Source organism: Corvus moneduloides, chromosome Z (assembly GCF_009650955.1).
Source record: "Corvus moneduloides isolate bCorMon1 chromosome Z, bCorMon1.pri, whole genome shotgun sequence".
NCBI classification, from domain to species: domain Eukaryota; kingdom Metazoa; phylum Chordata; class Aves; order Passeriformes; family Corvidae; genus Corvus; species Corvus moneduloides.
The window spans coordinates 53,829,281-53,846,202 of NC_045511.1; the positions used below are offsets into that span (position 1 = coordinate 53,829,281).

Consider the following 16,922-nt stretch of genomic DNA (forward strand, 5'->3'; position numbering starts at 1 on the left):
CTAATATTAATTCCTTTTAAATGCCACAATTACAGAGACACTTAGTGCTTCCCTAAAAACGTTACCATGTGAATTACTTGTAAATAGAGCCCAACAAGTGCAATCCAACAGAAAAATCATATCAGAACAAAGTCTGGGAAGATATCTGACATCAGATATAGTAAAAGCTAACAATGACTCTTGGGTCCAGCTTATTTCCACTGGATTTACTAAGAGTTGACTTCAATGCCTTACAATCAACTCACTCTACAGGATTTGCATTTCTGTTGAGAATGTTCTACTCTTTTTCTGTGGTTTGATTGTTTTATTCCTTTAATTCATAAAAATTGAGAGCAAATTCCTTTGCTGTAAATACCACTGTATTCTAATTATTCTCTTTCTAATCTTTTTTTCCTTTTCATAAATGGATACCAATCATTTCCTGTCGGACCACACAATATCTCTTCCTGAAAAAAAAAAAATGCTGTTGACTGAAATTCCTTTTGATGGACCAAATTTCCTACTTGCTACCTGCTCCTGAATGGTCTCTTCAACCAAATCTGCATGTCTGACCAATTAAACCTTCTTCCATTGTACACGCCGTGCTCTCCAAACCTTCAACCTCCCCTCCTTCTCTTGCTGCTACCCTCTGGAAGCTACGGAAGAGTCCTGGGCCGAGGGAGGATTCTGTATGCTGGTGAAAAAGAACAATCTCTGCCAGAGGAAAGTACTTCAGCAATTGTGTTGCAGAACATGTAAACAAAAGGGGTGAACTGACACCTCCCAGCATCCTCCTCCTCCTGTAGACTTATAGATTAACCGTATTACTGAAAAAGGAAAAAAAAAAAGAAAAAGAAAAAGAAAGCAAGCCACCTTTCTCCCTCTCCCCCCTCTTTGTCTGGGGAGATGGCAAACTGTTCGTTGGAACTTAAATGGAAAAACTACAACACGCCTACCTTTCATAACTGGTTGTCTAGAGCTGAGCATCCAGGATCACAGAGTCAGTATTGTGTGACCAAAGCATTTGATGCCAAAATTAACATTTAACTCTTGATTTGATTTCCTGTCAACCTTAGGATTATTCCTGTTTTTTGAAGGTACTTTTTCTTCCCTTCTTTCCTGCTTCTTTCCACTTTGAGATGTTTAAAGAGTGTTTCAAGAATACAACACAAGTTTACATGGATTAAAACTAAACAATACAAAAAAATTTGCATTAGTCTTTTTTTGTGCTGTATGTATTGACAGGGGGAACTTGAGTTCCTGAGGGGATCAGAAACATCATTAGTGCAGGACTAAGTTCTGCCCCTTTTGTAACACTATTTTAAAAAAATGGAAAGTGAACATTTCTGCACACATTTCTTTCTTACTTCCTCTGCTGTATGCTGTTTTTTGTATCACATGCAGTATGTATATATGTTTGCCCAAAATGTGGTTTTGGTCATATAGATTTCATTTTTAGACAGGTGGCTTATTAACAGATATGCTAGGATTTTTATTTTATTTTTTTAAATTGTCAAAGCTATTTCAAATAAACATAAAAAAACCATTGTTCCTGTAATGGACAAATTTAGAATATACTACTTCTCTTGATTTGCGTAAGTGAGAATAATGTATATGCTCAGAAGTCAGAAAACATTGCTAACATGTAAGAAGTATTCATAAATTATTGTTGTCTTGTAATGTTCATTTAAAAAGGGGATATTATCATACAGATATGTGGAACTATTTCATAGTGCCCATATGTAAATGCCAGTGTGACTATATATGACAGGATGTGTTTACAGGACTGGATTTATAATTGTGCCAAATACACCTCCAGGAATAATTGCATATAGGGCAATAAATCAGTGGTTCTCTTGGTGTCGTGATGGGCCTGAGTCTGCTTTTAACTGCTCACAATAGAAATTTCAGCAGGAATAGTCCTGCTAAGGCCAATGGAGTTACCTCACTGTAAAATGGTCCTGAGTGATAAGAGAAATGGCCCCAGCCTCACCCTTTTTCTGCCCAGGCACATGGCTGCCAGTACAAATTTCTGTTTAATTTATCTTCTTCAGCTTCACTTGGCATACAGTTCAAAAGACAGTCATTTCACATAAAACAGAAAATTGAACTTCAAAGATACTGTTTACTGGGGATAATACTTAAAACATACAAAGTGTCTTTCTCAGTTAGCTTTCCTGGACATACAAACAGAAAATGGATTGCAGCTGTTTAAGCATGTAAGTCCTGGAAAATAAAGGGGATCAAAAATGACTGTGGATGTTTTACAAACAAATGAATACAAACTTTTAGAGGTAATGTCCTCTTTAGTAGAGAGCAGATAAACTATTACAGTCTGGTTCGGTATGACAGAGTGCAGTTAAGCTCCTTTGGTGCCCATTACAAATTTCCTGATAAACATTCAAATTTGTGCTAGTTTAACTACTAGTCTGTTACTGCCTCATTTCTCAGTATAGCGTGTTTAAATAGAACATAATGCTTTCAAAGTTTAAGTTAATATTATATATGTTATATATAAATATATATTCACTATTGAGATTTAATTATGTAATGGATTGTAAAGAATCTGTTTGGATACTTACAAATGTCTCTAACACTATTATAGAGAAGAAATTAATAACTTTGTTTTCTTTAAAAAAAAACTGACATTGTTATAACGAAGTCCATTTTTACTGAAAAAAATACTGTACATGTGTAAAATGTTCAGTTGTTATTTGTAAAATAGGGTAGTTCTGTTGTAATTGATATTGGCCAAAATCAATGTTATTCCATATTTTATTTTTTCTATTAAATTAACCTAAATTCCTGTTCCTTTGGTCTGGAGAAACATGTTGATCCGTATGTTAAACATCTTCGTTGAAGGACGTAGGTAGCTCTGTGGTATAGAGCACTTAGTTACCTGGGTATTTAATTTTATTACAGCCTTTTTTTAGTTGAAGTGATGGAATTTATGATTGCAGAAATACCTGGTTTATGTGGAGATCACCTTTAGGGTAGTAACAGTAGAGTCATGTCTGAACCCTAGTGGGTAACAATCTTGACTTCCTCTGATCTGTAAGAGTTTGCGATGGCTCTAATCTATTGTGTGTTCAAGATTAAAAAGCAAAATTTGTGACTATCTGTTGGTTCAGGCAGTTAAGAAGGAGGGTTTCACCCTTGCAGTCGTACAGACTGGCCCCTTGGCACAGTATCGTGTTGGTGTCTGTGCACGTGCCAGTGCTCGCACGCTCTACAGCTCAGATACAGCCGCAGAGTTGCCAGACCTAGAGGGCTCCCTTTAGCCTCAGTGGTAACCCCTGCAGGGTCAGGTCCTTCACTGGCATGAGCTGTTGCTCTTGTTCATTTACCACTTCGTGCCACAGCCTCAGTGGAGAGCAAAATGGCAGCTTATCCAAGGAGTCATATATTCAGATGGCATTTTCAGCACATTTGAGGCCATGTAAAGAATTTCCTGCAAAAAACCTCACCACTTAGCCATCTCAGTGTTGCTGACCTCTTTTGACCTGGTTTCAAAATAAGGAGTTAGTCATCATTCCCACAGTTTCCATGTCAATCCCCAAATCTAAGCATATGTGGGATGGCGCATTCTTAGCAGTAGTTTGGTGAGACCACACCTGGAAAAAAGGTTGCCTACAGCGTTGTATGAAGAACTGCTTGTTTCAGCTCCCACCTCACCTTCATCTTCCAAATGAGCAGACAAGTAAGCATACATCTGAGTTTTAGGCTGAAAACCAGAACTTTCTGGTGTCAGCTCAGACTCTGATCATCTTTATTTGTTATGCCTTAATAGCTGTTGTCAGACACATGCAAAATTTGTAAGCAGCCTATATAGCTTATACTTGGACTAGAGGATTGCTGCAGCAGCAGGATTGCAATTGAAAGAAGCTAGTTTGTTGCCAGCTGCAGAGTTTTCTTACGTAATTGATCCTCTCTCTGATTCAATGATGAGTACTTTGATGTGTTCGGTATTTGACACTGTTGATGACACCCAGAATGGATACAGACCATTTCAGAAAGATCAGAAGCTACTAAGTATGAACAAAATAATAAATTTTTTGTCAGGAAAGAGTGTGTATGACATCAGTTTAAATCTGTTCATTGATTTCATTTTATTTATACCACAAGTCAGAAAGCCATGACAAATTGAAGATGCCATTGTAGTTAGAACATGGTATTTCCCAGTTCATATTTGTCTAGGAGAATCCTTGATTTAAGTGCAAATTGGACACATGTCTAGACCTTTACTAAAAGTCTCAAAGTTTTTTAAAAACAACAGCTGTGGTCAAAAAACAAAAAAAATCACATATGCTAAAAAAAGTTTACCATGCCCCAGACCTGCAGAACATCCTTCAGAAGCCTGTTGGGCGGGGGTGTTATTTTATGTTTCCTTTTCTGCAATGGAGTTCCAGCCTTACTCCCTTTTCAGCTGCAGCTCTCCACCTCAGCCACATACCAGTATTGTAGGATCAGATGCCAGAATAAGTCAGTGGAAACCTTCTGCTTCTGACCAGCAGCTCCTGGGACGTTTGGCTTAGCCCGCACTGAATACACACACTTGTATCCGCTGGCACTCCCTGCCTCTTTCTGGGGAGGCTTTGCAAACTTCCTCTCTGTGAAGCACACTATTTTCTAGTAAAGATTTCCCTGTGAGACCATACAAAGGTCTCAATCTCTATTGCAATTGCAGCTTTCCAATGTCATGTCAAATTCCTTGCAAGTGAATTTATTCTGTGATAGCAGGCTGCTGCTTGTGCCACATTATCAGATCATGAGGGGTTTGACAGATGTGTGAGCAAACCTATAGGCAGAAGCACTAGGGCTGTCTACAGCAATTTCACCCATCACTAAACGCAAGTTACAGCTGCTGATGACCAAGTTAATCCTCTTAATAGCCGTCTGTTACATTTTAATGAATATATTTAATGAACTGAATGATTGTAAGAAGGCCTGTTATAAATTCAAGATTCCTGTAAAGACATGTAAGAGATTGCATGTGTGAGTCAAAGCTTTTAATTTGCAGTGCAAGTCGCTGAACATTAACTTGTCTATGATACATTACCATGCCTTATATTTATATTGGATATGCCATTGTCCTGTCATTGGTACAGAATGAACCAAGAAAAGTTCTGCCATTAGATGTTTGTGCAAGGTATTTTAATCAAGCATTAAAAAGTTGTACAGCATACAAAGAAAAACCCTAGTCAAGTTTTCATCAAAAGGAAACTAATATACAACAACATGCATGACCTTGATCAGAATAGGGAGTTTCAATAAGTGAAAAAAGAAGGGTTGAAAATATATTTTTGATGAGCATTTTCTTTACCAGCGGAAAAACCCATTTCTGTTTAACATAATTTTAATTACATGTATTGCTTAAGCTATTTTATAAGATTTCTATTTTTTATTGAAATAGATGATTATCTGATTATTTACTACCACCTGTCATGATACTCTGTTGGGGCTTAAAGCCTCTTCATTAGCAAGAATTAAAGGGTTGTGAGTGCCCTAAGAACAAACTAAGGCTCTGAACTTTAGTATTGCATCGAACCAGTGAAAGGGCAACCAACATCCACATTTCAGTCACTGGTTCCACACCAGTGAGCAAAGAGGATTCGGATCTATCAAAGGCCTTGTACATACTGTGATTTCTCAGAGCACAGTAACATGAGGTCTTACTAGGAAAACTGTTCTGAAGTCCTCAGGATAAAGCCAGAGAGACTGCAATAATGTTCACCTGCTGTGCGATCGTAGCAGACATCACCACAGAGTTAATGTCTAATAGCTGAGCTGTGACAGAAATTATCCTGAAGAACTTCCTTTCTGGATTAAAAAGCAGTGTTTATGCATAAAAACAGAGACAATTTCTACTTCTAGAATGGGAGTTGTAGTCAAAGGAAAACATATTAGGGGGAGGAAGCTCTTATTATTTTTAAAAAATAATTCCAGTTAGCAACAAATGCAGACTCTGTGCTGCTCCAAAGGCTGGCCATTGTTGGTTTTTGGCAGAAAATACATGAGCAACTCATGTATTTGCTGCCAAAGATGACCAAGGAAGCTTAGAAGAATGACCCTCATACAATCATCTGTTCGTTTTTCTGAGTGTTTGGGGGATGGATTTGTTGAAGGTCTTCTGGGAAAACAGCAACACTTTTCAAAGCAAAAAACACTCAGCCATCAGGAAACACAGCAGAGAGCAATGAGGTGATTAAGTACCCATTTTTCCAATCAGCCTGGGAGTGAGAAGCCAGAACACTGGCAAGCAGTGAGTACTTGTTTACCAAGGAGAATTAATGGCTCTATCATGCAAATTCAACAGTAACACTGAATGTTCAATAGAGCATGACTAATGTGGTTTAATTATAATTCAGATAATACTGCATAACTTTTCCATTTGCAATTGTCCTTTGCCTGCCTACTGCCCCACTCTTGATGCCTGCAGATGTTCTTTGAGAGGTGGATTGGAAGGAAAGTCTAGCACCTGATTGCCAATCCCCACAGATCAGGTTGCTGTCAGCTGCCATGCTCATGACTATGCTAGTGGACCATTCTGTAGCAATGCTACTGGATAAAAAGACAAAAATTACTCAAATATTCATTCCTGAATAAAGTAGCCCCTTTTCTTACTACAAGAGAAAGGAGGCCATACCAAAATGAAGTTGTGTAAATGTTGGTCTTGCTGTGTCTGCCTCTAGCACATCCTCTCTGAACACTTTCAAGGCTGAAAGGAGGATTCAAAATGAGTTCCCACTGTCAAACAGTGTCACAAAATCTCTCTCCAGGTATATCTGAATTAGAAGAGCCGTATGATTTCCCCATCTCTACACCTTCGACATAAGTGATTGTTAAAGGGAATGTAATCTGTAATCAAAGAACAAAAAAGATTACCTTGCCGATGCAGAGGTGCTTATAGCAGAGAGCAGGAACCAGGGAAGATTTTAAGCAGGGGAAGATCACCAGTGTAAGTGTATTGAGGAGGCTGAACAGTTAGAGATGGGAATAAAATTTAGACCTTTATACCACTCATTAAAAGATTTAATTTGATCTGCTCTTTACTTCCAAGGAGGTACTTGTATCTTTTTGGCAGGTTTCTTTCAGGCTTTAATATGTCTTCATCTCTGCAAATTAAACAGAAATTGCATTTGATTAACAGTACAAATCTATGTTGTTACATCTTGTTGGGACAATAGTTGGCCTGCTACAAGCTGCCCAGTTATCAGCAGATCTCTGTTCATATCCTGATTAACTTGAAGGTGTCCAGTACAAACAGCCTGTGCAGGAGTCTCTTGGCTAGAGATGGATGACACCACTGAAATACTGACCCAAAGCATCCAGCTCTTTCCACTTCAGGTTTTTGTCTGTTCAAATCAGACTACAGAGATCCTGCAGTGGTCAGGAAGGGCTCCATGTGTACAAAGTACACACTCCTTGCTGTATAACATAGGAGAGACACACTGTGTTACCTTGGTTGCCTCTGATGTGTGTTTTCCTCCAGCACCGAAAGATTCTATCTTTAATGTACTCCATGTGCTAATAACACCAGCTTTACTCAAAGCATACCATGTTTATTTTTATATTTCACAAGCAGCTACCTAGTTTTCCAAAGAGGTACTATGAGCACTATGAGATAATTTTCAGTGGGGTTCAGGTGCCTCTGTTCCACTGCCCTTTAGAAGATTGCCAGATACTGATTTTTATGAAGAATGGGAAGCTTGAAAATGTAAAACAGGGAAAATTCCAGTTGGAAAGCTCAAGAAATGGAGAGGCTGAGCATACTTTTTTCCATTGTGAGTCTAAAATTTTGAGAGTACTGTAGTATTTCCCCCTCCTTCAAAAAGTTAGAAGGGTACAAACCAAAGCTTTATAGATACAGATCCATAGAGATTGTTCTATTTCTCTTCCCCCTTTCTCATGGGGCTGCCAAATTTCAGGCTGTAGGTGATCAGCAGAATACCTTGCCAAGCTCTGACATAGGTGCTTACAGGCGAGGGGAGAGACCACGAACCCAGCCAGCTTATGCTTCCAGGCATCCACATAATTAGTACAAATGGAGTTTTAAAGTAAAATTTTTAAACGCCTAAAAAATTAGTAGAAATGGAGATTTAAAGATTATTTTTAAAATGCTAAAAAATGTCTTTCTGGGGTCTGTTTATGCCCACTAAGTACTGCTGAGGGCTCTGACTCTTCAGTGGGTTTCTAACAACAATTGTATTAATACTATGTAGAAATGTGGGGAGAAGTACACATTGTAAAGGGAGGGGAAAATTCCTTTCCGTTAGAAATAAATAAGGCAGCTTTGGCTAATGTGAATGTTTTTATTCTGCAGGGAAAAGCATAGAGGGCCTTGTAAGATAGTGGAGTCTGATAAAGGCAATTTCCTCACTCCTGACTGTCACAATTACAGCTAACCTGAGTCTCTGTGTGAATCTCACCTAATCCTGCAACAAAGGGGCCTTTCATCCTAAAATCATTATATTACACTCAGCACACAGCTATTCAGAGAAGAGATGTTCAATCCTTTTCAAGGTTCTGCTTTGCCCCTTGGCACAAGGGGGAGATTTAGTGACTTAGGAATCAATATCCTATTTTCAGCCTTCTCATTTGTCACTGCCTAGAGCACTTTTGAAGAGTTCCAATCCTGAATCCCTCTCATCACCTCAAATCATAATATCCAAAAGTTTTGTCCATGAAGAGTATCTTCTTTGTCCCTTCTGCACACCCAAACAGGGAGACAGAAATTTGGTCATTGTGTAATTAAGCAGGAGGCTGAAAACTGAAGCTAGACAAATAATTGCAAACCAGATGCACAGTTTTGCACAACTGCCAAATCTGAGGGTAAAGGAAATGTCTTCATCTTGAAAATGTTACAACATGGACATTATGGCAAGATTTCTTTCGGGGACCTGTAATCTATTAAACACTGACACCTTGGCCTAAGCAAAGGAGTAACCTTAAAAACAATCCTCAGGATGAATTTGCATGGATTTTTATATGCAAGTTAGTTTTAGTTGTCTACTTAAGCTTTATGAATAAATGTTTCTTCAGAGAACTCAAGGAGCTGATCCCATAAGCCAGACAAAATGAAATGTATCATGGCCAAACATGAGAAAAAGCAGAGGGTTCCCTAGCACTAATTTATTTCAGTTCTCACAGCTGATGGATGAGAAGCAATTCTGAGCAGTTTTTGTTTATCTGCTTTGTCAAACCTTTATAACCCGTAAGATTACATACAAAAATCCCAAGTACAAAATCCATATCCAGATTCCCATGACAGTAAACAAGCAAAATGGAGGAAATAAGGTAGTTTTTTCCATTAATTTTAAGGAAAAGCCATTGTGGCAATGTTATAGACGATAAAGAGTATTTTAAAATTAGATAAAGTGATATTTTGATCAAACAAAGTGGGGAAGTAACACATGACTTGCAGTGACTAAATCTCATGGAGTGACTACAAGAGAAAAAGATTTATGACAGCCAGCACATAAAAGTCCACATCTCCATGCATAACTGACAGGGATATTCACACCCCCATCTAACTGATCTCCTGAAATATCATTTGCTGTCAGTGAATGGCGCAGGCTTTGGAAAGCAAGCGAGAAACAGTGACAAGCTAAAGGTACACTTGATGCTGCTTGGCAACTATGAGAGTGCTCCAGACTGGGACTCAGGAGAGACAAGTTCTAGTTTGCTATTGCAAACTAATTTGATGATTTTATTGCAACTCAGGTTTCCATCTCCTTAATGGACGATAATAGTTCTTATCTCATTTTAAAATGCATCATATGAACTGATAGGAACTGAGTGTTAAGTATAGGGATTTTGTATGTAGTTAAAGGCACAACCTGAAACCTGATGTAGGCCAAATGTAGAGTTAGACATTCCTAATTATGGACACAAAATTATACATTAAAATCTTCCTATTATGAGGAATCGAGTCTGTTAACATATCATTATTCCTTCAGTATCTCCAGTTCCTTTTTTTTGAACAAGGTGACAAATGTTTTTAAACAAGGTGACAAGGTAGCAGCATTAACACAAGAGTAAATGATAAAGATGAGATGATCCAAAGTAACAGATGATCATTGCCTGATTGAAAGCAAAATGAAGACACATTGCTGAGAGTATTCCTCTATTAAGTATGTTGGACAGATAAAGAATTTTAATAGAGAGGAAAAAAAAAAAAGAAAAGGAAAGAAAAGGGTTGAGGTTTTGGCAGCCTGTATTTATCTAGCAAGATTTGTAAAGAAATACATTGCTCACAAGGAATTCTGGCAGATGGTTGAACTGCCCTGTGGAATAGTTTAAAAGTCTTCTTTTTTTAATTTCAGTGTTAACTCTTTGAATATCCACCAAAAACTATTTTGTTAACATGTCAGATCTACAGTGCTAGATGTGATTTGCAATTCAGAGGGCCCAACATTTAAGTATTTTCTGGTGCACATTCTTATAATAGTATTCATTAAAATGCTTCAGTTCAGAGCCACAGAACTGGTCTTCTGGCACTGTTCCAAGCACAGCTGAAACAAATTACACCACTTCCAATGAAAAGCATAAGATAGAAATAACTAAAACTTTTAAAAACTGAGTACTTCTGCTATGTGTGAAGGATTTCATCAGGCATAGCTGAGGTGTATGAATTAGTAGCTCAGGTCCAGTGGATAGGTACACAGGATAAGCATACAAGTAGTGCAGGCAAATAAAGTAAAGGAGAAACACAAAAGTTTTCTAATGCGTATCACAAAACAACATCAGAGAAGCAATTATGTAATAAAGTCACCCTGATTTCCCAGGAATGTAAACCCAATAGTATAAAACACTGAAGCATCAGACCCACAATGGGAATTCTTTTCAGATGATTTCAGATAATTTTCAGACTTTCATGCATTTTTTCATGATTGTATTATTGTCCAAATACATGTGTGTGTGTCTGTGTGTATATATATATATATATATATAATTTGTCCTAGTTTCAGCCAGGACAGGGTTAATTTTTTATGCTATGTGGGAAGGGGGCATGGCCAGACTCTAATGTTATTGGATACCATCTCACATCACTTTTGAGGGGCAGGCAGTGCCTGTGGGAGAGAAAGCATGGAGGGCAAAACAGTCCATTATTGCTTTATTTTCCATGCCAATGATTTCAGCCTTTTGTTATTAACTTCGTAGCTGTTCATATTTTCTTATCTCATTGCTGTTTCCAGTAAATAGTTCTTATCTCAACCCTTTATTTTCACCTTTTGTGCCTCCAATTACCAACCTCATCCCCAGAGAGGAAGGGGGGAGGGGAAAGCACGGGGAAGGGAAGCAAGCAAGTGGCATTGGTCTGGGTGAGTCTCAGTGAGGTCACAGAATTGGGGAGTACTATTCCTAAACCATGAAAAAATCATATATTAAAATCTCATAAAACAATTGAAAACACAGGATTCCATGTTACAGCTTCTGAATACATATCAGAAAGTCTCAAGACGCTTACATTAACCAAATCTGTCAATGGCCTGAAGGCCACATTATTTTTTTCTAGAAAGTGAGAATTATAAATATTTGCTATTGTGATAGATATGCAGCAATATAAGCATGTTATCTGAGTAACATCTAGAAAAATTTAGAATCCTACTGCATTCTATGTCTAACAGCTTTTCTAATGTTTTTAGTTTTAGTCCTTTATAAAGTAATCAGACATACAAGATGCAGTGTTGCAGTTCAGAAGTGCTGCACCAGTTCCATGGAACTAGTCAGTTTACACAATTCAACATTTGGCTATATGGGCATGCAAGGGATTACATAAATGCATGGAAATAGATATGTAGATACATAGAGATGTAGATATAGATGCATACAAATCACTCTTAGTATAATGAGAACTATAAAAATGTGTGACCATGTATGCATTCAAAGACTTTTGTTTCCGTGATCTCATCAGGAGACTCTTCATTTTGCCCCGGTCTGAACTTCTTCCCAGCCAGCACTGATCCCAGAACAACCTCTAAGGAGCACTCTCTTCACAGTTTATGTGGTTCTATCACTGGCTTTGGTTCGTCTTTTACTTTTTGCCTCTCTTTAGAAGACACACAAACCATTACAAAACAAAAATTACATCTCTGCCCACATTTTGGGTACCCCAGGTTTCACTCAGAGCTGGCTAGATGCTCCAGTCAGTTTGCCTTTATAACCACACTGTTCCCATCCCCTTAAGCATGTAAATACTATCCTAGCTCATATCTCATACCAGAGGTTTCAACTATTATAAAATTTGTTAATATTGTTTAATATGTAAAAAACACAACAATTAAAAACACAACAGGCAGAGACCATAATTTGCAGTATTTTAGAATTTTTTTTTTCCTTACATCCTTTTAAATTGATACAAGTGTCTGCTTGTACAGTGCCTTTGCTCTTCAAATGTAAGGAACTCATTGCAAGGGAGAGCCAAACCCCAGTCATTCCGTATTTGTATTTTGATTCCTAAAGTTCACTATATTTGCCAGATCTGGATTTTCCAGCAGCAATGCAAGTGGAAAGAGTTGCTTGATATTGAAGTATCCATAGAAACTGCAGGTTTTATGTATTATATAGAACTTTTTGCCCAGCCTCTTCCATTACTCAAGAATGAAGGAACAGCCAATTCCTTAGATATATAGCCTCGGTTATAATACATTTTCCCAAAACAAACTGACATAAAAGACCCAATCTTGAGCCTTATAAAACTGCGTGATAAATTTACTGTCCCCACATAATGCTGCACACAGATAAAGTATTGTACTACTTACCAAATCTCTGCCCTAAGAGTTATTAGGCATGCAGCTTACCAGTTTGTACCAGTGTTTTAATTAATATCCAGTAAATAAAGAGGCAAACTTCACAGTTCAGCAGCACAGTAGTACTAGTGTATTCATGATCTGGAAATGTTTATATCTTTATCTCAGTTTTAAGGTAGAAATCCATATAATATACATTTTTTTTTCAAGTCCAAATGTGCACTTTGACACCAAGTTTTGATTCAGCCTAAATGGAAGCCTAAGGTCTTGTAGGTAGAGAGTCTTCCATCAGCAGCTTGGGAGGGAGACAAATATGCTATAGCTAGAGATTTGGGAAGCACCAACAGGTCTCTGGCTGATGGAAGCTTGCTCAAGTCCATCTCCTCATGTGACATATCCGCACCCATGGCAGCAAACCCTTCATGCTGCAGCTTGCAATCAGGCTCATGTTTAAGACATTACATAATAAATCTCAGTAGCACCGGTTTTGATGTAACTCGTGAGTCTTAAGAGTCTCATTACTTCAACTGATGCAAAATAAATTAACAAAAAGAAAAAAAATCACTCTTTGTCAAATTCTCATGGAAAAGAAAAATTAATAAACAAGCAAACAAAAAATTAAATAAAGACTAGAAAGTAACAAGTCTGAGTATCCTGGTTCCCCAAGGGAGCTAGTACTTGTTTTCTTGATGCCACAGGAAAATGTGCCCATTTCAGTAATTAAAAATAGATCCCATTCCTTTTCATCATTCTATTTTCCAGCCTGGAAAGCTTGGTGCTTTTTTCTCTTCCTGTTTTTTCTTTTTTAAATTGTGAGAAGTTGATCTGAAATAAACCTTTTTATTTTCTACCAGGGGAATATCTTGATGATTCCCAAGAATGTCAGTTGTGTGAAACATCCTGTCAGAAGTGCATTGGACCTGAGTCAGACAACTGCATCAGCTGCCCACCCACAAGGTAATTTTCTCCTACCACAGTGCAGTACAAAGATCTCACATCATCATCTGGAGAAGTGGCTGTATTGTGTTTAGCACCAGCTTGCAGAGACTACAGAAGCAAAAAGTGTTTAGGGCAAAAAACCCCAGGGCACTTCAGAAAATAATTTTTATGTAAACAAGATAGCTGGCTACACAAGCAGTTAATGTTTCTCAGCATGATTCCACAGACAAAGAAAAATTCCTTTTTATATGTAAAATAGACTTTCTTTCATTGTCATCCTTTCTAAATCATAACTGCTGGAATCGCAGTTGACAATTTTAACAACAAGAATCTAGGGCATCTGTAACTGTACACAGCTCTGAGGCTTGGCACAAGGCGTGAATATGTATGCTGAGGCTAATTTGGGGAGATATTCATAGCACCTAAACAACATCGTTCCCTAACTGAGGTGTTTTGAGTTAGGCTGGTATTTCTAACCTGCCATGAGGAGTGAACAGAACTAAAAAGAAGCTTTTCCACAGGACTTTGCAAATCAGAGGTTTGTGTTTAGGTCATCACACACCGATTTAAGAAGACTACTGGCTTAAAAGACATGTCCTACCCATAGCTGTATTCTCACACAAACAACTCTTGTTTTGTTGCACTTGATTGTGTTGTAGCCAGCTGACACTTCCACAGGTATGAAAACAGGATCAGATCCCCTAAGGCAAGAAAAAAATCCCTAAGGAATTCTGCAATTTCCCCGGAAAATATCTATTATATGACTATGAAAGATATACCAATGAAAGGCATATCAGGAGCAATGGAATCCAAACAAATTCATAAGTGAGGAAGCATTATTAAATTGTGTTACATCAGAAAGGGAGCAGAGGAAATCTGGACAAAATTTTGGACTGTGGAGTGGGTTTCTCCCATTCACAATGGCATTTAAATTAGATTCTCTGTTCCTTCCTTGCAACCTATACTATGAGCTTTACATAGAGATATTTACGCAGCAAAGAAGGAACCAAGCATCACTGTAATGAACCACCAAGGTGTTTGCAGTAATGTGGTCTCAGTGATGTTTTGGAAGGATGCTGCTATAACCACCTTAATAAGTACTCTAACAATTTTGAATTTTGGTATCTAAGGTTTCAAAAATCTTTCTGAGATCCTTCTGTGCATTACGAAAGCTGCTAGAAAAAGTCATGTTAAATGGGACAGTCTATAGTAAAAGAAATAATAATTAAAAAAACCTTGCCCAGAGGCTAAAGAGTTCCTTAGGATAACCCAGCATAGATGTCAATTTATTTAATAATAAAAACACTGTCATATCATTACATAAATGAAAATGCTGCTGCCTGTTTGGTTTTGTTGGTTTTGGTTTTTTTAAAAGAAAGAAATGGAAATTCTAGGGTTTTATCCAGGCAAATTGATTATCACAAAATTCCTTGTCCATCTGTTTACAGTTTGAGCCAAGGTTAGTGACAAGATCTGACCAGGTATTTCCCTTTAGGGGCAACATAGCAAAGAGCAAGAAAAATGTAATTTACCACTGTGTGAGCTGCTTGTAAGGACGGCTATCATTAGAGCTAGCACATGTAGTTGAACTCAGTAATATTTGCATGCCATAGAAGCATAGTCCAGCTACCTCCAGTACCTCTGTCACATATCTCCTTTTCTTTGAGAATAAATCTGAAAAAGATCATAGCAACTGAAATTTATGAAGATGTATTGAAGATATTCTCTAATGCCATTGGCTGACTCCAAGTAAACATGAACTGTCTTAATATAATGGAAAGCCTTTTGTTGTCAAGGTATACTCCAAGTCTGTACTAACAGCCAAAATAGTGCTCAGCTTCTCTAGAAACTGAATCCCAAGTCCTCAGATAGCAAAGTGGGCCAAGCGGTTAAGTGTGGAGGATTACAGGCTATCCTTTCTTATTTTCTTAAGAGCGAAAACACTGTCAAAATGTACCCAACTTCTTTTGTATTCTTTTAGTAGTCTATGATGCATGAATTGATGCATTTCTGCTTTTCTCCCAGGCAGATTAAAACAGTAGACATTAAGCAGCAGTGAAAAATGGACCATAAATTTTCATTACATAAAAGGATTTTTTTAGCAAATATTTAATTATCCAACAAAAGGAGAACATTCAGCAGCCAAACTCCTACGTACTCATAGATAGATAAATGTCCTTGCACCAACCAGGACAGAGTTAATTTTTGCAGTAATCAGGAGGGAATGGCTAGGATCTGAAGGTTATTCTGTACTACCTCATGTTATTTCCAGGCGTGGGGGAAGGGGTCCCTTTACAGCCACAGAGTGTGGCATGGTCAGGTATTGATGGGGGTTCTGTGGTATAGAGGTGAGTACTGGCATGTGAATCGTTTTACTGCTGTACACTTTGATATTGATATTCTCGCTGTTAGTCTTCATTTTCCTTTTTCATTGCTGTTTCCAGTAAATTGTTCTTATTTCAACTCATGTTCCTTACCTTTTGTGCCTCCAATTCTCCTCTCCACTCCACCTCACAGGACAGGAATGGGAGAGTGAGTAAGAAGCGTGTGGTTTGGAGTATTTTGGTGGGAGACTAAATTGGGGAATTCCATTGCTAAACCACAACAGCCTTATTTGGCACCCAGTGTGGGGCATGAAGAGTTGAGATAACAGCAGATCTGAGTAGAGCAGGATGGAAACATATTTATCTAAGCATTTGTGCAATTTGTGGATGTGGTACCTGACCCTGTATGTGCCTCCATATATGCTCCTTACAATGTTCTGTTTCAGAGCAAGCAGGAGGATCAGGGTTGCTCTCTTGCTGTACTGTGTGATGAAGCTGATGGCATAATAACATCGAGGGAAGTGAGGGTTATCTGGGATGTGTAGCCAGTGTTGTTCCTCTACCTTTATCTGAGGCACAACTTTTGTGAATCCACTAATAATCGCACTCATGTGTGGAGAATATGTGGTAGAACAGGAACGGATGATTTTCCCCAGCTTTTCACCCCCTTTTTCTCCTTCAGACCTGTTAAAACAGCTTGTGGCAATTTTTTACTTCATTTGGACATTAAGGAATGCATGTTCCTATTCCTGTGTCTGGTATGTCTCCTTGGTGTGGTCTTCACCATGTTTAGGGTCAAGAAAGAGATTTCTAGGAAGGTCCTTCAGAGATCTGCCACAAGTGTGGGTAGATTTGAGTGGCATGGAATATGGGAAAAAATGGCCCTGTTTTGGGGAAAATTCTCTGCTCCAATGGTTTGGAAGTTCAC

The 16,922-nt window shown here is 38.1% G+C and overlaps 1 protein-coding gene across 2 annotated transcripts in view; it reads left to right on the plus strand.

Annotated features, from left to right (window-relative positions):
- The window catches only part of PCSK5 (proprotein convertase subtilisin/kexin type 5), a 227,857-nt gene that overhangs the window by 172,421 nt on the left and 38,514 nt on the right, over window positions 1-16,922 (plus strand). Inside the window, exon 21 of one of the 2 annotated variants that reach the window (XM_032096048.1) lies at window positions 636-2,790. In XM_032096048.1, the coding sequence (XP_031951939.1) occupies window positions 636-751 (116 nt within the window). In that variant the 3' untranslated portion in view covers window positions 752-2,790. Of the gene's footprint in view, window positions 1-635; window positions 2,791-13,585; window positions 13,689-16,922 lie in introns of those variants that run through there. The other variant, XM_032096054.1, reaches the window with a different exon arrangement.